General features: G+C 45.2%; 1 protein-coding gene across 2 annotated transcripts; it reads left to right on the forward strand.

Annotated features, from left to right (window-relative positions):
* The first annotated feature begins 573 nt into the window (after window positions 1-573).
* Window positions 574-26,786, forward strand: ABTB1 (ankyrin repeat and BTB domain containing 1). 2 transcript variants are annotated; one of them, XM_085072594.1, is made up of 12 exons: window positions 574-772; window positions 2,326-2,388; window positions 3,485-3,540; window positions 4,597-4,741; window positions 5,700-5,859; window positions 6,767-6,812; window positions 7,815-7,931; window positions 12,685-12,800; window positions 17,563-17,661; window positions 18,239-18,406; window positions 21,298-21,498; window positions 23,266-26,786. In XM_085072594.1, exons 1-12 carry the CDS (start codon window positions 717-719, stop codon window positions 23,470-23,472), a joined length of 1,434 nt encoding a protein of 477 aa, XP_084928720.1. In that variant the 5' UTR covers window positions 574-716; the 3' UTR covers window positions 23,473-26,786. The 2 variants fall into 2 exon arrangements, with proteins under 2 accessions (XP_084928720.1, XP_084928721.1); XM_085072595.1 differs by lacking the exon at window positions 574-772 and adding an exon at window positions 1,747-1,968.
* Window positions 26,787-27,078: the final 292 nt, after the last annotated feature.

Here is a 27,078-nt window from a genome sequence, read left to right on the forward strand (position 1 = left end):
TTTCCTCTCACCACAGCTGCACGTAGTCCAGAGAGAGCCCTGCCGTGTGTTCCAAACCCTCTATCAGCTGTGTTCTGAGCTCAATCCTCATCTCAGGTGTGTTCCAGAGCAGGTCCCCATCTCAGGTGTGTTCCTGGTCAGTCCCCAGGTGTGTTCCCCATCAGTCCCCAGGTGTGTTCCCCATCAGTCCCCCTATCTCAGGTGTGTTCCAGCGCAGTCCCCATCTCAGGTGTGTTCCCGGTCAGTCCCCAGGTGTGTTCCAGCGCACTCCCCAGGTGTGTTCCCGGTCAGTCCCCAGGTGTGTTCCAGCGCACTCCCCAGGTGTGTTCCCGGTCAGTCCCCAGGTGTGTTCCCGGTCAGTCCCCAGGTGTGTTCCAGCGCACTCCCCAGGTGTGTTCCTGATCAGTCCCCAGGTGTGTTCCCGGTCAGTCCCCAGGTGTGTTCCAGCGCAGTCCCCATCTCAGGTGTGTTCCATCACTCCCTTGCCCCAGCTGGTTCCGCGCGTCCCCGGGCAGCGCGGCCTGCAGTTGTTCCTCCGGGCCGCAGGGGGCGCTGCAGGGGTCAGTGCGGGGCCGGGCGGGCGGTGCCTCCGCCGTGTTTACAGCGCCCGCCGCTCCCGCCCCGCCGCCGCTGCCCCTCGGCCCGGCCCGGTCCCGCGGCCGCTCCTCCGCTCTCCGCGTCAATGCGGCGCCGCCGCCCCGCGGCCTGGCCCGGCCATGGACACCAGCGACCTGTTCACCAGCTGCAAGAAGGGCGACGTGAGCCGCGTGCGGTGAGCCGGGCCGGGGAGCGGGTCCCTCGCACCGCCGCTGCCTTTAACCGCCCTGCTCACCGGGGCAAGCGGGGCAGGGCCTGCCGGGCGGCCTGGCCTCGCCGGGACGTGTTTGCTCTCGCTCCGGCCTTCCTAGGGCGGCTGTCGCAGCCCTGGGGCTCCTCAGGGCGGCCGGGGTGCGGAAAGAGCAGTTTGTTTCTCGTACATAAATGCAGCTCGTTTGCACCCCGAGGAGCTGGGTGTGCTCCGGGGCTTTGCCGGGTCTTTGCCGGGCTGCTCAGGTTCGGGTGAGGTGCGGCCGGTTCCGGCAGGTGTCTGAGTGTCAGACGGGCTCTGCGTACTCGTGGGTGTGGGTGCTGCCTGTGCTAAATGTCCTTGCACAAGGCTCCTCTCTTCAGCTGCTCTTCCTTTACCGTTGGAAATGGAATTTGGGCTGGTAGGAAGCTGCATCCCTGGGAAGCAAATATCGTGGAAATGTTTAGACACCTTGTGCTGTAGACTGTGGTAGTATCTCTGAGAAATACGGGGACACTAAATTTCAGGTCAAGTCTCCTTGCTCATACCGAAGCAGCCCAGCTTAACTGCAGTGATTTCGGATCAGGAGGCAGATGGGCTTGTTGTTTGCAGGGTGAAGGGATGTTGTAATGCAAAGGTCCAGGGTTTGCAAAGGACTCTTTCCCTGCATCTCATTATTTGAATCTAAGGCTGTTCTTCACCTTTTTGTGCTACTTGATTCTTCCATCTCTCAAGGTGTGATACGCCAGATAATCAGAAGCCACCTCTGTTTCAAGGTTCTTACTAAGGAAGGATAAGTGAAGGAGCTGAGTTTCTTGGCATGTTGAATGTGCTCAGAGGTACCTGAAGTTTGAGACGTGAAAGGGAGGACTCACGTGGTGGGGGATAAAAAACCAAGACTTGAGAGTTTTTGTGAAGGCTGAGAGGGACTTTTTGTTTGTTGCAATACAGGCTATAACAACAGCCAGGCGGTGCAGATTTGTCTGCAAGGCAAAGCCCAGCTTCTAAAGGTGCCAAAGAGGGAGTGCTGGCAGCATTTGATCAAGCCTAAACGTGCAGGACAAGGAAGTGGCAGAATTTAAGAACAGTCTGGAGTGACACTGATGTTGTTGCTTTTATCAGGAAAAGCCATGAGCAGGATGGGAGTCCAGTCTTGGCCTTGTAAAATTGGCCACTTATTTGTAAACATCCAGGCTGGAAACATTGTTGGGTAACGTGAAGGCGCTGCAGAAGTACTCAAGCTTCTTTAGAGATGGGTTTGAGTCTCCTCTTTCCCCATGTGCACCACTTAAGATTGAAGGGAACTGCCAGGCCACGCTGTAGAACGCCATTCTTTGGGTTGAAGATCTGGCTGATGCCCCTTCAGCCATAGCTAACAGCTCCCCAAGCCCAGTGCAAGATCCTGTCATACCTTTGGAAGTTAATCTATGAACTCAAAGTTACATCTGAAAGAGGAGAAGGTAACTGCGTGAGTTACCTCTCATGAGGAGTGAGTAGCTGCATGAAGTTATAACTTTACTCTCTCCCTTTTCTTACAGATACCTTCTTGAACAGCGAGATGTGGAAATTAATGTCCGTGATAAATGGGACAGTACACCCCTGTGAGTGCTGCAGCCTGGAGCACTGGCTGGGTGGGGGGTAGGGCCTTCAGAGCTCCTTTACTCTTTCTATATCCACATCTATAAGCACTGTTACAAAATGTCTCAGCTTCTGCCTGTAGGGAGCTTTGGCTACATAGTTCTGCTTCTCTTTCCTGTGGGTGCTGTGCTAAATGTATCTTTGTTTCCCTAGTTGGTTGCAGTTTGCTGTAGTGATGCTCAGAACCAGGATTTTGTGACAGAATTACCTGGATTAAGCACTCTGCTCTTGGCTGGATTAGGCTTTTTCCCCACCATAATCGGTGAAATTCTAGCATGTCTTTTCAGGTGAAAGCTTGGCCTGGTAAAATGCCAAGTGACTGTGGGACCATAGTCTGTCAGGCAGGGCTGTGAACATGCAGTGGGTAATGAGGAATCCCCATGGAGGGACTGAGGAATGTGCTGTGAACTTTTTACCTCCTCACAATTCCAAAGTACATTTAGACATCTGCGATATACTTAGGGTACAGAATAACTTCCCAAAGTAAAGGTAGAGTAATATTTGGCTGCTGCAGTGCACATTACAGAATTCTCCTAGTTTGTAGGACAATTTGAGGTCCTTGTCAGAGACAATAATGAAAGGCTTAGACTGTGAAAGAGAAAACAAAACTCATTGTAAGTAGAATTTAGGGGGGTGGATTTGTTGTGCATCCAGTGCGGGTGTGTTCCCTTCTTGGCATAGTGTGTAGCAGCCAGACTGACAACAGAAGGAGGAAGGAGTGTTTTTGAGAGTTCAGTGGATTGCTGAGTGCCCATGAAATGATCTCCATTAAAATGTGGGTGGATTTGGCAGCTAGTGGTGCAACAGAGGATGCTGAACTCAGACTGGGACCTTGAGATCTCCTTGCACTGTCTAGGATTGCTGGGAACAGATCCTGCTCAGTCTGGTGCTGAGATCAGGCTTCTGTGCTATTTGGTAGTGATTCCTCACTCCTATGAGGAGTCGTCTCCTAAGCTTCTCAGGGATGCTCAGTGCTGTGCTCTGTGTGTGGTGATGTGCCAAAACACCAAGTTTTGCTTCCTACTGCATCTCTAATCTTCTTTCTCTCATTATTGTCAGGTATTACGCCTGCCTGTGTGGACATGAGGAGCTTGTACGTTACCTTCTAGCCAATGGTGAGCAAAAGTGTCCTGATATGTGTGCAATATCTTTCTCTGGTCCATTGGCATTGTATATCCTTCTAGGTGTCCCTTGTGGAAACTTCTTCTGTTACAACCAACCATCTGATCAGCGATCTCAGGCTACAGAAGGAGCCCTGCACACACCTTCATGGTTCCTTTTGCAGGCCATTTGCTGCTTGAATTTGCTTCTTGAAATTGCCTGAAATTTCTTGATTTGCTTGAAATCTTGAATATGCACAGAAGGGGAAGCTGTCTGTGATAGGTCAAGGCAGCATGACTTTCTGAAATCACAGCTGTTTTGTGAGGCTGCAGTGGTGTTGGGAATATGCTGATCTAAGACTTGTACTTCATATGAAGAATTGTCTATGTAAAATTCTCTCATACTCTTCTGACAGCCTGGCTTTTTAAGCAGGACTTAAAGGTGAAATGCAAGGGATTTTGCTAATTTCAAACAAAGCAAGACAAATTCTTCAAGCCAAGTGCCTACCCATTTGGTTCTCAGCACCCAAATTCCTGTGGGTGCTGGTAGTGTTCTGCCAGAGGAACCAGAATGCAGAGTCAGAGCTCAAAAGATTTTATTTTTTTCTTGCATTCCCAGCATCTTAATCAACCACTTTTGTAATTCCAAATAGGAAAATGCAAATGTCCTCCACATTTCTGGCAGATTCTAACCTAAAGAGGCATCTCCTGTCTTATACAAAGCAGAACTGCTTTTTAGGAGGAGCTCTTAACAGTCCAATAAGTGATTGCACTCTTTGTACAGTGAGATTTGTCTTCCCAGAATGCTGCTGGAGCCATGCCGAGAGGCTTTTTACACAGGTCAGGTTAAACAAGCCATGACTTCTTCAGAAAGGGATTCAGTTGTGGGAGAGCAGCTTTAGGTTGTACACATGTGATGGAAGCTCAGTTTTTGTAAATACGGTCATCAGCAGAGGGGACCACAGTAAAACATGTCAGCAGCCAGAAGCCATACTTGTCTAGTGACCATCTGAGGACACTGGAAAAGGATCTAACTGTGCCTGTTGGCCTGTGCCTGTGGTTCTTTTGCAGGAGCAAAGTGTGAGGCAAACACTTTTGATGGGGAGCGTTGTTTGTACGGAGCTCTGAGTGACGCCATTCGCCGGCTGCTGAAGGAGTACAAACAGATCACAGCCAAGTGCATGAAGAGGGACTACTATGATGTCTTCCTGCAGCGGTAAGGACATGAGGCATGTGCAGAGCATCCCTTCATCCTTCCTGAGCTCTTCATCTGCATATTCCAGCTCTCTGTTCAGGGCAGCTTTGAAAGGCAACCTGGGGCAAGACACTGGAAGGAAGGATGTTCTAGTGGCAGGAGACTGAGATCAGCATTCAAGACTGACATCATCTCTGTGTGTGACCCCATACCTTTCTGTGCGCCAGTCTAGCTCTCTAGAAGGAGAATCATGCCTGATGTCCACCTGATTTGACCTCTTGGGGATGTTTGTGAGGATATATATGCAAGAAATGATGGGCATTAGGAAACACTGGTGATGGTTTCTGAAAGCTCGAGGAGTAGCAGTTTTGGTTTCTTCTTTTTAAAGAATGAGGGTGTGGGCATGCAGGCATAAACAAGGCTTCACTTCTGATGTGGTAATTGTCTGCATTTCATGCCTGTCACATCCTTCCTTCTTCTGAGGGCGTGTGACACCAAGTCCTCTCCTCTTTGTGACATAGTTACAGGGTGCACACTGACAGTGCCCAGAGAGCAGGGAGGTTGCACCTGACTTTGTAATGGGGTAATTCTTTTTGAAAGTGTGTCCTGCAGGGCTTTTTTTGACATCTGACAATTTAAAAGCAGTATTAACTTTTAGAGATGTGCTCGTGGGCAACTACTTCCACTTTCAAATCTGTTCCCTGTGTTCAGGTGTTCACCTAGGGCAGGAATGTTTCATTCTCCAGCCTCCCTGTTGCACTAACAAAACTTCTTTGAGTTATGGAAGGGAATGAGATATCCCAGTCCAGTCTGTGAAGTACCAGCCCCTGTGCTGGCCTTCCCCCTGGACAGGGAGAGACTGTAATGCCCAGAGCTATTTGTTCATTTAAACCTAATTGTACCATGTTCCTCACTAGCTTAACTCCATTCTCTCCTTTTTCATCCTGCAATGAATTTCCCTTCTCTCTGTTCCTCACAGGTTGCTGGAGCAGGGTTACCAGAGTGACATTGTTTTCATTGTTCATGGCAAATCCTTCTGTGCCCACCGCTGCATCCTCAGCGCTCGCAGCGCCTACTTTGCAGAGATGTTTGAGACCAAATGGAAGGGGAAAAATGTGATAGTGTTGAAGCACCCACTGGTGAGCAAGGCTATGCTTCCAGTTCTATCCTTTCTTTTGCTGTTTCAACTGGGTGAAGTAAGTGAGTAGGAAAGACAGGTTGAGGGTTAACTTCCACAGTGAATAGCTCCTGGGGCTCAGAATGACCCTAGTTGAGGCGAAGGGCTTGTGGAGGCACTTTATGCAGTAAAATAGCATCTTATTCAGATAACAAAAGGCTGCAGACTGCATACCTCCCCTTTGTTCCCTCTGTCGTGGGCTTAAACATGTCTTAATTAATTGCAGTGGCAGGTAGCTGTTACCATCTGCCAGCTGTGTCACGACCCCTCTGTGGGATGAGTTGAGTCTGTCTAATTCCTGGTGGACAGGTGGTCTGTGGTGAAGACATTGCCTCCATAATTGGCACTAATTGAGTCTCTTTTGTTGCCTTTGCAGCAAGAACTAAATAGGCCATAAGTGCATTCCATCCATTAACCACCAATACTCCAGCACATGTTTCTGTAACTTGACTCTGGCAGTGCAAATCCTCTTGTGACAAACATAATTCCAGTTTCTCAGAATACTGCTTTCTTCTCTCTTTGTACAAGAACATTTCTTTCCTCTGGAATTAGGAAGAGGTGGAAATGTTTATGATCAGTAAAAACCTGGATTTTACAGAGCCTATATTACAACCATGTGTGTGGAGTTCCTCCATTAGTCAGGTCCTGTCCCCTGAGGTACCTGAGGTATTAGTACCAGTTGAGACAGTAAGGAGCTGTGTAAGCCAGGTGGAGTGGCAGCATTAGTTATGTGAGGAGCAAGGAAATCAGGTACAGTGTGTGAGTTCTTATTTAAGTGGCGTTTTTTTTCACTTGTTCAGGATTTTGTTTCAAGCGTATTGTTAAATTCCTGGTGATTCCAAATGTGACTTTCTCTTGTTTTATTTCAGATTAACCCAGCAGCCTTTGGTGCTCTTCTGCAGTATCTATACACAGGTAAATGACCTTACCCTCCCATGTGTGTACACATGGCTGGTGGGCAGCTGTCTGTGCTTCTACACTGAGTGGCACAGGCTTGCACTCAGCAGGGTTTGGGTGCTTGAGTCGCCAGCAAATCCTCTGTGCTGGCAGAAAGGGAGAATGTGAGCAATCACCAGCACTTCCAAGTTGTTTGTACCTTTTGCCAGTTGTTGTCCTGCCAGTAACTATACAGTCAATTAAAACCAAAATCAGCTTAGGTTGATTGGTTGGATGGATTTGAAGACTGTATTTCTAACTTAAGGAAGGAAAATCTGTCATCTGGTATAACAGTCTCCTAAGGTGGTGAAAAGCCAGTTTCCCATGTAGGACATTTTCAGTTTGGCAGACCTGAGCAGTGCATGCTGAATGTTTTGACTACTTTCTAGTATTTTTTCTAAACAGAAATTGATCCTAAACCTTCTGTGAAAATGCCCATTGTAGTATTGTAGGCATGCTAAATGCTGAACTCTCTCAGGCCAGGAGGTGGTGCCAGAAAATAACATTGTCTTCAGGGCTCTTCCTTTCCAGTGCAGTGTGTTCAGAAATGTCCCTTGCCACATTTTCAATGATAAAGATCCTGGGATGAAAACTTGTGAGCCTAAATTCTATTCTTACCAAAACCCAGGTAGCCAGTGGTGGCATGCTGCTGATATTGTGCTGCTATTTTTTATATTTTCTGAGGGAATTAGACACATTTTGTATAGCCTCTTTGGTCTTTGGACTCTTGAATGAAGTTTTTAGGGTAGACCCTGGAAAGTGGAACTGTGAATGAAATGCTAAACTGTTACTGATTTAAGTGGTGGGTGATGGGGAGGTACCAAGTCTTAGCTTCTGTGACTGAGTTGTACATGGATGCTGAAAAGTGAGGCAGTGTATCTACTGAATTTCTGTGCCATCAGGTCTTCAGACCTTATTTTTTGCCATTTTTACACCTAAATCATGTGGATTAAGGGAGATGACTGCATTTCTTCTTGACAGGTCGTCTTGATATTGATGTAGAATATGTCAGTGATTGCAAGAGGTTGGCCAAGCAATGTCGGCTGCAGGACCTCATTGATGATTTGGAGACCAAATGTAAAAAAGTCTATGAATTTGGTAAGCATTGGACTTGCTGTTGTCTCTGCTGTGCCTGTGTGCCCTTCCAGGGAGAAACAGGAAAGTATGATGGTGGATGTTTCATGGTGTCCTTGGGGCATCCAGAAAATGATCCTGTTGTGGAATTTCTGTGTTTGCATGCTAGTTTTCAGTCATGGTCTTTCTGTTGGGCAGCTGTAGTGGTTTGTGACACATGCATGTTCATAATTTATATTGAATACCTTCTTTATAGTAGAGCAGCCATGGCAGCACTTTGCTGTGGTTACCAGACATTCAAGTGAGCACAGTGGAGTATATATTAGGAAGTGCCTTCCAGCAGCAGACAGCTTGTTTAAATCCCTGAGAAGATAAAATATATACTATTAGAAGTAATTTTCTGCATTTATCTGACCCCTAACCAAAGTAAAATGTTATAATTGGCCCAAAATGGGTGCAGAGGGAGATGTAATGCTTTTTTTAAAAGTAGAAAAATATTTCTGAAGGAATGTGTATATTAATGACATATGGATGTGCCAAACCTTAAATGAAACAATACCCTATTTAAGGACTTTTTGTTATCCAAATAGCTTGTAATTTAATCATGACATAAGCTTATTGCATGAAAACTAACAGTTGGAGTTTATCATTCATTTCCTTAGCTCAAGCTAAGGGACACGTGAAGAAGAATCAAAACAGCACAAGTGGTGTTAGTCATGAAGCAGAAGAAATTATTGGGTAACAAAACGTTCAGGCTGGAAGCTTCTGATTCCCATTCCATGCTCTGAATTAACTCTTTTGCTTTAGTCAAGTTGATTTTGATTTTAGAAGAGACTCTAGTCTGTAGCTTTAAAGCCGATAGCATCTTCTTCCCTGATCTAAGAAGCACAAGTGTAGCTGTTCCACTTTTTTATTTTGAATATGAGTTGTGATTATTCAGCCTCCTGAGGTTACAGGGCTTAACTAATAGAGAGAAAACTTCTGGCTCAAGAAATTCCTCCTCTACAGATCACATGGAAGATATTACCATGTGCTTGTCTCCCTTTAAGCATGTGCAGTTGTTTGGTGGTGGTGGAGTACAAGATTACCACAGTACAGCTGTTCCCATGTAGACCAGGGTGCAAGTCCTTTTGGAAGCTGTATCATAGGTGTTCAGCCATGTAAACATGGATGTGAAGAGATTAGAAATGCATTTCTTGGTATCTACAAAAACTGTAAGATACCAGTTTGTATTAAGTAAGTGGTAGAAAAGGGGAGTGGTGGATGAATATAAAATAAAAACAACTGAGTAATCAGGTAACAAAATTATCTTGTGTTGTCTTTTGATATCAAGAGTAATTCAGTGAGATGCTGGAGATTGTTTTTTTTCCTTTTTATCTTTTTCTCCCAGGGTCTAGCTGAGACACTCCACCTTAATTCATTTAGTTAAAATCTCATATTATATTGTGGAAGGAAAAGAAGGTACTTAAATTTGTGAACTGCAAAAAGGCTGACTTGGTAGGTTTTCAAATGGAAAATAATGAAGTAAAGTTTCAGGTTAGTTGCAAGTTTCAGATAAAAGCACCACTTGGAAATATAATGGCACTGGACAAATAATTTACTTTCTGTGTTCTTTGAGGAGGTAACAGTCCTTCAATTCTGAGGCCTGACAGAAGACAATCAGTGGGTGGTTTAAAACACTGATGGAAGTACTAGGCTTGACTTTTATTTATGACAGGCTGGATTCAAACAAATAGAGCAACTGTTAAAAGTTTGTTTCTTAAATGTTATGTGGAAGCCAGGAAAACTTGGTTCTGCAGAAAGGGATATATATATGTGAGAGTTATAGAAGTTAAAAAATTGGAAAGATCTTAGATCACATCATGTCTGGCACTTGACAAAGCATGACTGTTCCTTTGAGTGTGTTAGGAACCTCTGCCTGTTCTAAGTGCTTGCTGTGGCATAGACATCTAATTCAGGTCTGCAGAGCAGGGTCATGTCTTGCATCTGTATTATGAAGTTGAAACAAGAAAACAACATGAACTCGAGCCTCTGTAGCTCCACTGGATAATTGCAGTGTCTGCAATCTCATTATCTAGAGTTAATCAGTACTTCAAAAGCACTTAGTATCTTGGCATGCACAGACAGCAGTTTAGGAAGAGGGTGACCTAGTGCCTTCTGTTGCACCTGAGATATACTTGGGTGTGAATGCTTGCCTGTATTCCCCCGTGTGTATATTGTGGCTATAACAAGAAAAAACTATTGCAGTGTTTGGAAGAGTTCAAACAATTTGTCCAGATAAAAGCATAATCCTTCCTTTAGAAGTGCACGTGTTATAAAATAAATGTTCTGCAGTTACTTCAGCAAGTTTTAGGGCAAAAAGGGTGAGGCAGGGTTTGTGATGCTTACCTTTGTAGCAAAGACACTGGATGTGCAGAATCTGTGGTTATAGCTAATTGTGCCATTGGGAGGAAGATGTACCTGAGTGGGGCATCATTTTGAAGTTTTGGGAGTTTAGTGTGGTTTTTTGTGACTCTTACGTTTTGTAGTACATTGGCTCAATTTAACCAGAAGACTACAATGAAACATTGAGCAGGAAAACCAAGGCAGCTGATGCATTGGTAGGTGATGTTCAATGCTATACAGCTGTGCTCGACAGGGAAGAAACCCAGTCTCAGCTTCAGTTACAGTTTGGTTATTCCCTCCAGCTCCTTGCATTGTTTATGTTGCTTTTTTCAGAAACCCCTTCATTCCTCTTTCTTGCATTCCTCTTTCATGGTCCCTGGTGCCCACTGGCAGCCAGCAGCTTATTCCTATTTCACAACTTTGATTTTTGTTATGTCTGTTAGGAAAGATTTTAGTGTGATACCAATTGCTGTGCCCTTGGATTTGAGAGATGCAGTGTCTGAATAGATTTGCTTCTCAGAAAAATCACTGTTCTTTTGTGTCACTGGGAAAGTGCACAGATGCTCTGTGGATCCCAAGAGAAGAGCTCTTTGCCTTGACTACTACTTAAAACTTGCTGGCTCCATTAGCATTTACAGAGCCTGACCTGGTGACTGTTACAATAAGTACTACAGAAATACAAATGTGTCTCTCTGCCATGAAGAATTTCTAATTTGAAAGTAAGAAATTTCCATCTCTCATGCTGATGTGTAAGTACTTGGTCAGGGCTCTTTGAGAAAATGCACTCAGTCTGGTTTGTGTTGGTGCCAGGCCTCCTCTTGGGTTACTCACGCTGGAAATCATCTATCTGACGGTAGCATTTCATACTAATAGGGCAGCCTGTCTCCTTGCTGGTGAGCCTTGTGTATAGCAATCATGGTACCTGGCTATTTTGTACTGGTAGATTATCCTTCCCTTTCCAGAAATCTTTCTGGGATGTTCAGCTTATGGAGAGGTACAGTGCTGGCATATTTGAAGGGTGCAGCAGTGTTGTGGAGGAGGGGGTGGAGATCTTGTTTTGTGGTGCATTGTGGTCTTGTTTCGCCCACGACCCAATAGAGTCATCTGATGGAGCTCATGTAATGCTGTGCAAAATGTCAGGAGAAATGAGGTCTCAAGGTGGCGTGATTCACCTGTGAGGGGTTTTAATGTGGTGAATCATACCTGTCAGATATTCTTCTGAATGCTTCAGAGTTAACTCTGTGTCTCTCTGGCTCCCAGCAGTATCTTAAGGCTTCCTTCCTCACCACAACTTTGCATTTTCCAGTGGTCCTCTGTCTTTTTTCACATGCTTCCCAATGTGTCAGGGACTCTTGGATGTCTTACACGCTCCAGTTCTCCCCTCAAACTGTGCTGACCTGGGAACAAACCTGAGGTGGTGAGCTGAGGTGGTGGATCAAGGTAGCCAGAAACAGGAAAGGCTATGCTGGCAGTGGCATCGTATCACAATGAGTATACTTTGGGCTGGTACTCAGTTGATGTTAGGGTTGGCTTCTGTGAGCTCCACAACAACTTTGGTCATAGCAAGACCAATGAAGTATGATCGTGTATTTTGCTTTTCCTTTAATGGGCTGTTTTATTCTGTAGGCTGATGAGGCAAGACAGGAAGACACACTAGGTCTAAAAAAGACAAATGAAGTTGCTGTCTCTGAATGGTCTGTTTGAGCTCTTTGGTTGTAGTGATGCTTAGTTCAGGCACATGCAGGAGTCTGGGTACTTTGGGGTCTTTGTGCTTCAGGGATCTACAGATGGAGAGTAGAGGACAGACTTGTACCTGCTGAACTTATTGGCTAAACAAGAATAAATCCCTTTGTTCCCTGCAGTGAAATCAGGATGGCATGGCTGAAATGGGACCAAGTGAGAGCATGTGACAGAGCAGAGAGGCACGGAAGCAGAATAATTTTAAAAGCTCCCTGGCATGGGCTTTACCTTAGGTGACACTGTTGGCTGTAGGGGTGGTTGGCTGGGGAAGGCAGTGTATGAGTGGCTCCTGCAGGAATCAGGGCAGCCTTATCCATGGTCCTTAACTGTAATTGATGACATGGATTCCAAAGAGCCAGTTGGGCTTGAAATATGCCTGTGACAACTTTGTTTGCCATAGTTGATATTCCAGCATAAGGAATTAAGAAGAGGTTTGAGGAGAGACAACAATATGTGCATCCCCTTCCAGCCCTGCTCACCAGCTGTACTGAGGGGTGCTGAATGTGTGTATGTATAGAATTGTGTGTGTTTTGCAGTAAAAGCTGAACAGCAATTTTACTGGTTTTCCTGGAGTGTCTTTTATCTAAATGGGAGAGAATGATTGTAGAGGAATTTAGGCATCTCTGCTCTTTTGTTTTTTTGCTTCTTCCAGTCTCTTCCAAGCCAGGGACCTGTGTGAAAGTGCTGACGATTGAGCCCACAGGTAACTGCCGGCTGCAGGAAGATCTGGCTCTCCTGGCAGACTGCGCCCTGCCAGCTGAACTGCGGGTAGGGAGCACTTCTACTCCTTGTGGGCTCTGTGGGGCTGGGATATCTGCTCACTTGTGTCCAGTCAATTATTGCTATAGAGACTGTAGTGCTTGCTGGTTTGCTGGTGCTTCAAATGCTGAAAGGCTTTTATTGCTCGGAAATGCTGTAAAATTGTGTAATGAGGCTGTCAGTGCTGGTCTTTCCCCTTGGATATTCCTGCCTACAGAATCTTGGTAAATAAAACCCTTTCCATGTGATTGGTGTGGATTTCCCCATTGAATACAATGGGACAAGAGTTGGCCCCCAGCTCTTCTCTTTGCCATCCTTCTTGAGAATTAGAAATGTTGTAGCATCAGGCATTGGTACCCAAAGGGATATATAGGTGGAAGATGGCTTGCTGGGCTTGCTTGCTAGAAACTGTCACACTGCAGTGGAGAGATGCCTCCAAACCCTGAAAATATTTCCAGCAGAAATGAGTCCTTCTGAAGAGAATTTAACTTGACTGGCAACAGGTCTGCTTTTCCTAATTATGTCTTGCCCCTCAGAAATAGCCCCGCAGGTTGATGATCACTATGTTAAAATACCATCATATTATTAGTTGGGGTCATATATGTGGATCTTCTCTCCCATTTGCAGAACAGGATAACTATTCGTTGTCTTCGTTCTTTCTGCATCTGGTATTTTCTGTAATATCAGCAGATTAATTTTACTCTTACATATGTCCTTTATCTTCCTCTTTCTTATACAAACCACTGTATTTAATAAGGTGGACTCATTTTAGGTGGCTACTGTGCCCAGAGATTATATGACTGAGGGATGTAGCAAAGTTTTATTGCCTTGTCTCTTTCTGTCTGCTGCCAAATAGATCTGTCTGGTGCAGAGAGAGAGAGTGTGTGTGTGTACATGGAAAAGGTTTCTTACCTTAATAAGCCAACGTGTTATGTGCTGGCTCTTCTCAGATATATTTCACTATAGAGGGAGTTTTTCTCCATCAAGTTTACAACTACCAATTCAGAAATCTTTCCCATGTAACCTGCCTCCTCCAAATAACTCTACATTTATTTGTGGCTTCCAATATACTTTTCTGTATGTTTGCAGGCTTTAAAGGGAGGTGATACTATAAGTGAGCTTCAGATTACCTCCCCATGAATTAAAGAAAGGATCATGGACCCCCCAACAGTGAGATTTACATATATTTCAAGTCACTTTACAAATAAAAAGAATACTTCCTGATTGATTGCTTGTTTTTAGACCTTGATGGCATAGTCCTGTTGGGTTAAGCTGTTCTTCTAGAGAGCTAGAAACACTTTCTTTCTTAATTCTTTAATGTAGAATAGCAGCTGGAAGGAAAAGAGGAAATTTGGAATAATGTAATCATTTGACAGTGGTGTGAGTTGTGAGCTGTGATTTTCTTGCTGTGTTCACAGATTGGAATGAAGGCAGCATTAGACTTATTACAGCTGTGCAAGTGAAGAGGGCATGGGCACACACCTGCTCACTAAAGAATTTGTATACCATGCACAAGTGTAGGTGCTTTGTTTAAGTCTGATAAGTTCTAAAGGATTCCCATTTTTCTCTCTCTAGGCACTTTGTTTTTTTAATTTACAAAGAATATATGAACAAAGCTCTTCATCCTAATACTATTTATATCTCATTCTAATGTTTCCATATTGTTAAATTGTGTGAATTGGACATCTTTGTTTTGGGACAGAGGCATTGCACATCCTCATTCTTGCAGGGTTTGCTGCCATACAAGGCATAGTATACAAACTGTGTAACCTAAAATGTCAGGAACAACTGAACAGTCATGCACAGATATCTGTGTTGTCAAGAGAAACATACTTTTTTTTTTCCAGCCTATGCAGAACAAAATAGGTATTTGGCTTGTGGATAAAAGCCAGTGTTTCCAGAATTTGGCAAGAAACATTCTGAGCTGCTGCATGTCATGTAATGCCATAATATATGAAATGGGGATGTAATCAGCTTTATGTTTCAATATAAACGTGTAATGTCTTTGATATTTGAATGATGCAGGAAACTTTGTGCATTCCAATTTCATACTTGGTAGTATGTTATATAACGAAACCAATAATGAACATTTGATATCCAATTAGGACTCATTATTATTACTTTCTAGAGTGAGAGCTATCTATTCTTTGGAATCTCAAACAGTTTTATAATTCTGGTACCTGTTTCTCTTTCCTGTTTGTACTTGAAAGCCTTTTTTTTTTAAGTGTTTCCTTTTACGAGTGTGGTTGTTGTCTCTGTTTTGTTTTAAAGTAGTAATGGCCAGGAATTTTCTGTCCACAACAGCTGCTTCCTCAGTTTGCTGCAATAAAATTTGGCAGTGACAGATTTAAGGAAAATACCATGAAAAGCCAGGCAACTGTCAAAAACCATGTGGCTTCTCACTGTCTGCCTGGTTCTTAATTTCATGTCTGCCAGGTGACCTCTGAGTTACAGACTCCAGGGCTTCCAGAATATAACACTGTAGGCACATGGTTTCCTTGTAACTGTTTTTCAATTATCTTTTAACTGAGATTTTATGTTCCAAACCAAGATGAAATCAGACTTAAAAGGAACAGAGTTTGCCATGAAATAAATACTGTTCTTTCCATCCACACTGACCATTTGCCACTTTTGGGGTAAAACTAGATCTTGTAATGCATAGGAAGAAGTTTGAAACAAATAGATGGGTTCCATCTTGTCTGTCTGCACCTGTGTACTGTGGTTGTCCATGGCAGTGACTCCTGTGCTTGCTTTGCCCATTTGGCAGAGGAAAATTAACTGAAATATTTACAACATGTTTCCAATTTAATTTTTTTTTTGTTTCCAATCCACTTGCATCTGGTTGCGAGCTGCTAATCTTCTCTTGGATCACTAACCCCTGTATTTTGTGTTGTAATTTATTTACAATTTTCTTGCTGAGATAATCTGGCCAAGGTACAAATTGCTGCCACTGATTTGTTTTGTATGTTTTTGCCTCCAGCGACATTTCTATTTAAGCTCTAACAGGAAATTTGTAGCAGCAAAGACTTGATCCTCCGCATGTGATGGTGGAGAGTGAGAGTATTGAGAGTATTTCTATATGGTGATTGAGTTATTGTGAATGTGTTTGCACCTTGTAGGCTGGACAGTGTTGTGTTTCCTGGACAGAATACTTGACTTTGGCAGCTGTGCTTTGCCTGCACAGAGGCCTGTGAAGGAGGCTGTATGAATAGGGGTGGTGGGAGGAATAAGCCAATTTTCTGCAGGGAGATCCTGAAAAGGAGATTAGGTTCCTCAAGCATGACAAGGGAGGAGAGTAGAAGTAGTAGAGACTTGAAAGGGGAGTAAAAGGGAAAATTCTGCAAAGCCACTTCATGCTGAATGGGAGTGGCTGAATGGGAGAAACAAAGACATGAACCTGCTTTTATAATAGGAATTGGAAATGACCTTGTAAACCTGAGTGGCAGAGTGGAGACCAGGCAAGGCTAAAAGCAGGAAATTGAGCCCAGAGGAATTTGTAATTTGGGAGACAAACTCTGAGATAAATAAAACTCCAATATCCATTTCCAAGGGATGGACTCCTTTTAGAGATTTACCTTTGGACGGTGAGAGGAGAGCAAAGAAGGGATGCATGTAGGAGATGTGGCGTTTGTCTCAACTAAAATTCCTGTGCCACAGAGTGGCCTCTTATCAAAGTTTGTGACCCAGACTGCAGGAGAAGGTGCCATGGAGAGCCAGCATTACAGCTACAGCCATGTACATGATTTTGATCACTGGGCTTCTCCTGTGATTAGGAATCAGAAGCTGCCAAATATTGTTGTGGACAAAGAGCATGATAGATGGGTCCAGATTGCCATGGTCAGTGGTGGTGTGAGCTTTTGCCAGCTTGGTGCCTTGCCACATCCGAGAACCTGTTTTGTGAGAAACCTCACTGTGTGTGAGCTGAGCCTGGCTGAGAGCTCCCACCAGCGTGTTCCAGGCTGTGTCTTTGTTTAGCTCAGTGGGGAGGAGTCATCTGGCTGCTCAGTAGAGCTGAAAGTCGGGTGGAAGGCAGGTGGGTTGGAAATGGACAGTCTGCTGTTGTGAGTCTGATCTTTATCATCAGCCCAGGGTTTTCCTAGGTTCAAATTTAGGATTTAATTTTCCTAGATGAAAGACAGCAGGAATAAACTCCTCGTCCCAGGTACCTCAGGAGCATGTGTTTGGAAAGCAAGAACCAGGGGAAACTTTTGTTTTCAGACATTGTCTTTACATGATTGGGAATAGAAACTCTTTTACAATTGAATGACACTGTATATAGAATAAGGTGAAAGGGAAAATATTTGGAAGTGTCACTTTAAAATAACATAAGGCAAACAGATTTTTCTTTTGGTGTGTGTTATCATTGTTGCCATGTGAGATTGGGTGGAGGTGTGTTGGTGTTAAAATAATTCACTTGAGTATTAATACTGCAACAGCACTACTTTTGGCTGCAAATCAGAACAGAAATCTAAAATATGCTTTAGCAATATTGGATTATTCAAGTGAGGCAGTAATTGTGGCCAAACCATTTCGAACTGGTGTATACATGGATGTAATCTATATGTTATTACATGTACACAGTAAAAGGCTGGCCCTAAGCTCCAGTATGCTTATGATACCTACTGCATGAAGTAAACTTCACCTCCACTTGATTATCTGCCCTGTTAGATGGCAAAAAACCTCTTTCCAATGGTGTCAGGGATACCTCTTTATCAGCAGTTCAAGTTCTTCAGGAATGTTAAAGGAAGGGTTTTCTGGTTTCTTTTCCTAGGTTGGTTTTGGGGAGTTGCCATTTGACAGCACCGACAACTTCAACAGTTGTCCTGATGTGTGTTTCCGGGTGGAAGATTACAACTTCTTGTGCCATAAGGTATGTGCTTGTGCTGTACTTCCTTCTCCTCCCTTTTTGCCATGAATCTAGTCTGCTTGTGTTCCCCACTCCTTCTGTGCTGGAGACACTCTGCAAAAGCAGCATTGACTCAGCTGGAAAACTGCATTTAAAGCATTTAACAAAGCACCAAAGCCTGGTTTTCCTGCAGAGCTGTGGAGATAAATTTATAAGTTCAGCTACAGCATTCACAGCTGCAAATTCTGCTGCTGCTGGCTTGTGAGTTCAGTGTCTGAGGAGGGGAATATTTGATCTGCAGGTGAACAGCAGTAAGAATGAATTTTGAGATCCAACCTCAACTCAAGCTCCTGCCCTAGTGCCATGCTAATTTTGAATCTCATAAGTTTACCAATTGTGTTTGTGGTTCTGAAGGAAGGCATGAATAGAATAAGGTGTGGAAAAATACTGGAGATATATCTTCAAAATGTAGGGAAAATCAAAGTTACAGCGTCTCAACTTCTGAAATATCTTTGAGCTGCTCTGACAGCTGATTGGTAGTGCCCTTTGGTTTGGTGCAGTAAGCAAAATACTACTGTTCTGATTTTTCTTCCCTCTCCAGGCATTTTTCTGTGGTCGCAGTGATTATTTCAAAGCCCTCCTTGAAGATCATTTCAGTGAGAGTGAGGAGCTGCAGACACAGCCCAGCATCCCTGTGGTGACTCTCCACAACATCTCAGAAGACATCTTCATCCGGGTTCTCTACTACATCTACAGTGATGATACAGAGGTGAGGCTGGCCATTGGTCCTTCCTTCAGTGCTGGTCAGCTTTGAGGTGTTTTCAGCAGTATTTTTCTAAATCTGGAGCAGGGTCTGTGTGTGTATTCTTGAATTTCACTGACCTACTCTGCTACCTCAGGAATCCACATACTGGGATGTGCTGTTAGCCAGGAAGTAATTCCTAGTCATGTCCTAAACATGGGCATGAAGTTCAGGAAGTAAATTCCTAGTCTTTTATCCCATAGTAAAACCCTGGAAATTAGGTTGCCTGCTGTTTATGGATGTGATAAATACAGGGCTTTGCAGCTTTCCCTCTTGGGCTCTGTGGAAAGATAAGGGAAGCAGCTGCCAGTAGATGGCAGATTGAACACATTTGGAGATATGGATAGGTTGAGAGATTCTGCTTATTTACTCTTGGCATCATAGCCTACTTTTCCATTTGTAGCAAGTCATTATTTTCACTGTTATTTATCACTGGGGTAGGCAAAGGTTCCATTGGGAGACCAGTGCCTTGCTGTGCTCAGGATCACAGGGAGCAACAAAATAGCCCTAACTCACTTAGTTTTCTGCCTAATGGAAGGTGCAGCAAATCCCAGTGTTTAATTAGCTTCCTGCTTTGGTTTTGTGGCCAATGCTTTCATCAGGTCCCTCTGCAAGATCCCAGAACACGTTCTGGCATGGGGGCAGTGACTGGAGATGCTGCTGCACCTGCCAGTGTCACTTCTCCAAGCAGTGTTTGTGCTCTGGGTTAGGTGCCACATACAGAGAGTGCATACAGCTGTGACCTTGTTTCTGCTGCTCTGTTCACCTCCGGGCACCAGTGGGGAGAGATGTGTTTGGCAGGCAGCAAAGGTGGGAGTGCCACTGGTATGCCAGAGAGCAGATCCTTCACTTGCCTGCACTCTTCCCTCAGCCACTTGCTGAAAGGGAAGGCAGAGAGGGAAAGAAGCTGCTTGAAGATCCTCCTGACCTTGTGACTGCAGCCTGACCCTGTTCCCTTGCACCTCTCCAGTCTGCCTGCTTTCCTCATGATGACTCACAGGAAGGATGTTTCCCAAGCAGCTATTGCTTTCCAAGGGGTGCCTCAGCTGCCCTGTCTGGGCTTGGGTCAGGAGGACAGACCAACAACGTGTAGGAGTTGAAAGGATCTTACTCATTTGTTTTGTGTGCAGAATGGTGCATAGCTTGGGTTTCAAACCAAGCTGCTAAGATGTGAGCTTCTGCAGAGTTCACCTGTCATGAGAAACTACCAGAAAAAATGGTCAGGAAGACAGGAATATAGCTTAAGTTCCACATTTTCATATGGAGTGTTCTCCCTATCCTGCGTTTCTCCAGCTAAGTATCAGCACTCTCAATTCCATGTTTCTTTTAACAAAGGATTTATGGTGTTTCTCTGCCATGCAGTAGTGACAGTGTTTGCAGTTGGGGGGAAGAGTGTGTGCAGAGGACATAAAGGGTTCCAGGCACAAAGACAAGTTGCTGATCAGAATACTTGTGTAGGCTCGAGGGCTGTTCCTGGAGGAGCATTTGCCAGGTTTGTTTCTGATGAAGCAATTGGGAGCTGCAGCCATCAATACCACTGACTCAAACACCTCTAACTCCTGAGGTTCCTGCAGCTTATGTAGGGACAAAGCAGCACGTGATTAATAATCGCAAGAGCTCTGTTTTTCCATGTGTATGCAGCCCTCATGTCAAGGCTCTCCTACATCTTACATTCTTCTGCCCAGCTGCCTCAGGGTGTTACACAGCTGGGTCACTTGCTGGGAGCTGTTTGTCCAAACACAGGTGCAGACAGCTGTGTGGGAAGAAAAAAATCAGTTGTTTGCGGTTGTCAGAGTGAACAACCACATGTGTGGATGTGCACAGCAGTGTGTTTGCTGCTCACTAGTTATCAGGGGAGTGGACCAGGCTGCACCAGTTATCATTGCTCCATCCAGACAAGTGGGGTTTGGTCTCTAAGTGCAAGGACCCTCGCCTCCTGCACAGCCAGGGCTTGCTGTGTCCTGCAGATCCACTGTAACAATTTGTGTGGGTAACTGAGCTCTTTGCAATTCACATTAGCAGGAACAGAGAGAGGCTCTAGTTCCAGGTTAGTGACACAGATGGCTGATGAAAATAGGATTTGCCCAGCTAGGGGGAAGAGGCTGAGTGAAGCTGGAGGTGGTGTGTCCAACTTTATCTACAGCATTTTTTTATCCTCAGATCACTTGCGAGTACCCAAGAGGAAAATGGGAAGGTGGTTCTCTTGCCCAAGAACCTGAAAATGTGTAAAGCCATTCACAACAGTTTAAGTTTGGTGCAATAATTTCATCCAGCTTGAATGCAGGTTAAAGGTCCACTGGTATTTGATGTACTATATGTATTTGTTACCCAGTTGGGCCTTACCTACAGTATATTTTGTGTACAATTTTCTATCCTTGAGTGTACCCCTGTGCCAGGGAGGTTGTGCTGGCTGAGTTAGCAGAGCCAATTTGAGGAAGAAATTTCAGGGAATTTTGCATGTTTTTCAGAAAATGTAAGTCCAGCAGTATAAAGTGGGAGAAAAAATGTGGGGACTAAGTTCCCTGTCCTGCCAGCCTCTTCTGTTTGTCTCTTGGAAGCATGTCTGGTAAAGCAACCTCCTGCCACTGCCACGCTGAACATTTCTTAGCAGCCAAGTGCACTTGGTGTTTCAGCACTGCCCTGTGCTTAGCTAGAGGGGTTACCTGCAGCACAAGAAACTCCCTGCTGCCCTTTAAACTCCTCAGTGGTAACTGAGTGGGAAACCCAGCCTGAAAGGCTGAGCTCCTTTCTCTTCATGGTGAGCACTTGTCCAGTAATGGGCCTAACAACACATCAGTTTGCCAGGGACAAGCAGTGTGCTCAGGACTGGGCAGTAACTCTCCTGTGTGCATTGCCAGCTGTCCCCAGAGAACGCCTACGACGTGCTGTGTGTGGCAGACATGTACCTGCTGCCTGGCCTCAAGCGCCTCTGCGGCAGGACCCTGGCACAGATCCTCGATGAGGACAACATCATCAGCATCTGGAGGATTGCAAAGCTGTTCCAGCTGACCCGACTGGAGGACCAGTGCACAGAGTACATGGCCAAGATCATTGAGAAGGTACCGAAATAGTCCCTGTGGCAGTGGCCACGTGTCACTGATCTGAGCTGTAGAGAAAACAGATTGAATGGTTGTACTTTGGTGTGTAGTTAATGGTTGTCCTCTCTGGATTAATGTGCTTCCTGAAAATGAACAGCAGTTAAGTAGCAAAGCACATGGTGAGTTAGGACAGAGGAGGAGGAGGAGTGTGGCAGTACCTGATGTCACCATACAGTAAGCCAGATTCTGGTCCCTGTCTAGCACATCCCTGTGGAATGTGGGGTGAAAAAGTTGCCCAAAAATATTTGCAAGTACCAAGGGCAGGTGGTTTTCACTGAACTTTCAGCCACTGTGCCCCAAGTAGCCATGGTGTTGCCTGGCTACTGGAGAACCCAGGTGTGCAGGGGAGCTCTGCGCAGGAAATATTTTTTGGTGTTTGCTCGGTGGGGTTCTTCCTGGCATAATGCTCTAGATAGGAGAAATCAATGTGACCTCTAATCTCCTCCAGGATGACAAATCAAATAGTAAGGGTTTCCACAGGGGAAAATTTGCTGTTGAACAGCCAGAAGTCATGAATTTAACACAGAAGTTTTCCTTATGGAGCTCCATTTAAGTGTTATCCTGAGTGATTATAGCTTAGTCTCAGGACTCTTGGAGAAAGTTGCCATATGGAAGGATAAACTAGAATCTAAGAAGTGTTTTTATCCTGAGACAGATCTTTATAAATGGCTTGTACAGTTCACATGGGAATGTAACATTTTCACCTGCAGCTTGAAAGGTGTGAAAATATTTTTGGCATGTGAAAACAATGAAGGAAATGTTTCTGGGGCTGTTACTTTCTTCAGTGTATAGCTTGGGGATGACAGACATATCAGCATGTACTCAGATTCTGGCTTCTGGAAAAGGGTTTGAAAGCTGCTGAATATCCTAAGTAGTGATCAGGGTAGGGCTTTGCTTGTGTGTTCCCCTTACATTCCCCATCTCTAGCTTGAGTGGGAGTCCTTGGACCCAGCATTGGCAATGTGCCTTCTTAAGGGTGTTGGCACAGCCAGAGCCACCCCAGCTGATGTTCAGACATGAGTGGTTGCCAGCATCCTGTGGAGATGCACTGATGGCAGCAGGGAGAGACTTTGGCAGTGTGGTAATGGAGCAGAACTCAGCAACCTGCTGTGCCCAGGCACAGTTCAGTAGCACAGACAGATGGAAGCTGCCTCTCACCCTTGAGCTCACCACACGTTCCAGGGAACCTGATGCAGAATCATTCATGGGTGACCCAATTCTGTCAGGTTAGGTGCAGAGCAGAGCAGCTGCCTTGTTGGTGCTGGTGGGGCTGACTCAAGGGAGGGTAGTCATCTGTGGCTCCCAGCTTTGAAATGGCACAAGTGTCCACTGGCTTCTCTGCTACAAAACATTGCCCAAAAGTAAAAAGTCTGGTAACATCTGGTTCTTGCTGGGGAGCCTTTCCTGGGGGAATGCTGTGTAAGTTCATGTGCCCCAATGCCAGAACCAGGGATGCTTAGTTAAAGGGTGTTACAGTGCACTGTTGGAGGTGCAGATTGCTTACAACTGAGACTGTTTATTGTTGGAGTATTACTGCCTCCTTAGGATGGATGGCAGGGTGCATCTCCAAGTGATGTCTGTAGGAGATGTAGGAGGATTTGTGTCTCCATGTACCCTAGCAATCCTTCATTTTCTGTGGGATCCTTAAACAGTGTCTGAGACCATTATCCCAACCCTTTAATCTCTTTGCCTGTCTTCTTGTCTAATGGTTCTCTTGTCCTGGTGCAGCTGGTGGAGTTGGAGGAGTTTGTAGCTGCTGTGAAGGAGAATGCAGAGGCTGTGGAGGAGCGGCAGGAGACTGACTCCATCCCTCTGGTCGATGACATCCGCTTCCACATCACCAGCAATGTGCAGACTTACAGTGCCATTGAGGAAGCCAACCAGAAACTTGAAGCTCTGGAGAACCTCCTGGCCAGTATAGGGCTCGAGTGCTGATGTGTGCAAACCCTGCCTGTCTCATGCAGCCTGCACAGCCCTCACTGCGTTGGCTCGGAGGGCAAGAACATCTGAGTCTGAATGTCCCACTTCCCATTCTTTGTCCTCCTTCCCATCCACCTTCAGGCATGGTTTCTTTTTAATTTATTTGTGTCTGGACATTTGCATTTCTGGTTTGTGTTTGGTTTTACTTCGTTCTTTTGTTTCTCCTTTCAGAAGTAGCTCCCAAAGCTCAGCCTCAGTCAGTAGCTGCTCCTTTGTGCAATACAGTGCAGAGAGGAGACTGTGAGCTGTTGGGAGTGGTGAGGGAGCTGTTCTGGGGACTTCCTACTGCCTGGGGTTAGGACCCATCCTGTTCTGTGGTCCAACAACACACTTCTGAAACTGGCTCTTGCCAGAATATTTGTTGAATTACCAGCAGCAGAGGAAGAAAACTGGATTAAACTCTTAATATATGGGAAAGGAGGTCAGCACTGTCACTTGTCAGCATTATAAGACTGGCAGAAGTGGGCAGTGGTTCCGTAATAGGGACTTGTCTATGTGGAAGGCACTGTCTTCACCTGCTTTTTTAGTACTTAGATGGAAAGAAAAAAACCAAAACAAAGTGATTTCCAGGTCTTCCCTAGCTTTTCATTGCTTTGAAGTGCTCAGAATTTAAAAGCTTTGCTTTCTGAACAAGCTTCTTTGGGAATACAGTAGAGACCAGAATCCTTTCATTCTTAGAAAGCAGTAGCTTTCAATGCACAAAAGAAGGGAGAGCAGCCTTTTTAAGAGGGGAAGGAAGCACATTCTTCTTGGAAACAGCACTTTTCCCTTTATTTTTGTCCATTGTGGTAGGGCAAGGCTGAGTTGCTGGTGGGTCCAGAAAGAGGGGTCAGTGGAAATCTTTTTTAAAAGGAGAGGAGCCTTTTGCATCTCTTACAGGGCTGCTGTCCTACTCTATGACTTTCTGGCTTTGCTCAGCCTTGAGCCTGGTAGCTTCGTTGTTCTCCAGGAAATTCACTGTTTCCATTAATGAATGTTTTTGAAATCTGTAGACTGCAGTAGGTCTGTTATCTTGTGCTGTCTGCCTGGATTCCTAATGAGGGTAATGGTGTTCCTTCTCCTTGGCACTAATCAGCAGGTGATAACCCTGCAGAAAGCTTGCCTTGCCAGATAGGCTGCCCTTGGAGCCGTCCATCTCTGGAATGAGATGCTGGGAGAGTCTCAGGTCTCCAGGGCACAGGCTGGGCATACTTTTCCCTGCTGTGCATTGGGAGGGGGAAGAGGCATTGAGTGAAGCACATGGAGAATCCTGCACAGGCACTAGGCTTCTATGTCCAACTCATGTAATAATTTTGGTCACTTGATGAGGCAAGGGCTTGAAATATACTGTGTCAGGTGTGCATTTATTGTGTGATGTGGGAACTGGACAAGGATCCCCTGCAGCTTCGGGGTGTTGTTTTCTGTAATGGTGGTGGTGCCTCTCATGGCTAAAGGGTTTGGAGATTCAGGGTTTGGCAGGGACTTGCTTCAGGTGTGGATGTATTTGGGAGGATGGGTTTTTCTTCTTTTGTAACCTCCCAGGTGAGAGACTGACACCCCACAGCAGGTGAGACCTGCAGCCTCACTGCCTGTAGCTGTGCTGCACTGAACCTGTTGGCACTACATGGGCAGGCTCTGGGCACCACCTGCACCAGGCAGGGTGGGCTCAGGGTGGGGAGGAGACTATGGGCTTTGGCCACTGTGCTTGGGGAAAGCCAGACTTTGGCAAAATCATGTGTCAGGATGATTGCACTTAATAGAAGCTGGGGCTAGAGCTGGGGCAGCAGGAGCAGGAATGAGGTTCATTGATATGATTGAACTCCAGATGTTTGTACACTTTGTCATCTGGGTTTAAGTGGTGTCTCTTGTACAGATCAAGTCTCTGGGGCAGGGGATGGTGGTGGCAGGGCTATTCAAGCAGTTTTTCAATTCTGTTTCAAAACCCTTGTGAAGAAGTGCAAGGAGTTGTTGTGGTTTGTTTTCTGCAGTCATATTAGGGTGAGGGTGGAGGATGTGTCCATGCAGGAGTGTGTTGCTGCATGGAAGCAGGAAGCAGCAAGGGTGTGCTTCTGTTTGGGACAGTGACATGCAGAGGAGCTTTGCATTTGTTGTGTGATTTGTGGAATGTACCTCCATGTCCACCTCTAAGCTGAGTGTGTCTTTGACAGGACCACTGAAGAGCCCAGCACAACTGTACTGATCAAGGCATCTCTGTGAACTTGGGGAGGGGAAGGGCTATTGAGGAAGCATTAATCTGAAGTCTCATATATTTTGGAGAAAGAAGGGTGAAAGGAGAACTGCTTGTTTTCTTTCTGAGTGGGGTGTCAGGCTCATGAAAGCCTGCTACAGAAACCAGCAGCTTAACCCAGCTGGTTCAGTTCGCCTGTGTTTCTCCTCTGTATGTGGCTGAAGATAACACTGAACATAAGCAGGAGGTTTAGTTTATCACATCTCTTGTCCTCCAGCAGAAATTCTGCTTCTGACATCTCAGTAGTCAGCTTTCCACAGCAGTGGTTGTGACAGCCCACGAGGCTTGCACAGAGCCACTGGAGAACAGGACGTGGCCTTTGCCTTCTGCTTGTACTGAGTGAGATGCAGAAGCAGAATTATCAAGGAATGTGCTAATGCTTTTCTCTGCAGATGCCTCAGCTGCTAAAGCAAATGGACACTGGCAGTGGGCAAAGCAGCAGGAAGGCAGAGGAGGAGCAGCAGTGCTGGGGAGCATTTTCCATATGGCTGCTCTTGAATAATTCCATTCCTGCGTCCTTCAGCGTGGAGCAAGTGAGGCTGCAGTTGTACATGTGGGAGAAAAGGTCAGCGTGGCCTTTTGATCTGCCTCCCCAGCAGAGCAAGTCCACGTGGGCTTCCAAGCAAATGCCTCATCTGTCTGCGTGCACTTAGTGGTCACATCTGTGAGGCCTGTCAGATTGTCCAATTACTCGGGATCCTTTCACTCCCCCCCATCCCTTTTGGCAAAATAGGGCTATCCAAAAGCATGCATAAGCAGATGGTCAGCATGCAGGCAAGCTCTCTAATTAAGATGAGCCAGGACAAAACTTAGATTTGAATTCACTTTATTCTTGCTGCAAATAATTTTATCACAAAATAAAAATCTTCTGATTTTTCTTCTGTTGCCAGTGTCCTTTCTGTGTTTTGTTGCCTCTGTCCTTTTTATTTACTACTAGCCACTTGCTGAATTAAGAAGATTGTAAAGTTTACCAGAGCGACATTATATTTAAGAAGAAACGTGTAAGCATGTGTGCAGCAATAAAATAGTCTATTTCACTATATCTGCTCTGGCTGTGGTGTCTTTGTTACCAACTGACATCAGCATGGCTTTATTTTTGAAAGGACTCTCTGGGCTCTTTCATTTTCCCTTACCCAGGCCAAGGATTGCCTCTGCACTGCCTGGCTTCCAAGCAGTTTGGACAGTCCTGACACCTGAACAGGTGAGTAAAGCACTAACTTGTTCTTACTGTCTTCTTTTTCCAAGGATTATTCCTTTTCTTTAGCAGCACCATGCCACAGGCTTGTGCTCACTGCAGTGGTGGTGTGTCAGGGAGATGATGTTAGTCTCAGAAA

This window comes from Lichenostomus cassidix, chromosome 12 (assembly GCF_008360975.1).
Source record: "Lichenostomus cassidix isolate B80296 chromosome 12, HeHo_3.0, whole genome shotgun sequence".
NCBI classification, from domain to species: Eukaryota; Metazoa; Chordata; class Aves; order Passeriformes; family Meliphagidae; genus Lichenostomus; species Lichenostomus cassidix.

Bases quoted from the DNA above. Each gene is read 5' to 3' on its own strand.
- ABTB1 (XM_085072594.1), top strand. From the start codon at position 717: ATGGACACCAGCGACCTGTTCACCAGCTGCAAGAAGGGCGACGTGAGC. The intron at 5,860-6,766 runs GTGAGCAAGGCT...GTTTTATTTCAG, and splicing joins TAGTGTTGAAGCACCCACTG to ATTAACCCAGCAGCCTTTGG. The intron at 7,932-12,684 runs GTAAGCATTGGA...TGCTTCTTCCAG, and splicing joins TAAAAAAGTCTATGAATTTG to TCTCTTCCAAGCCAGGGACC.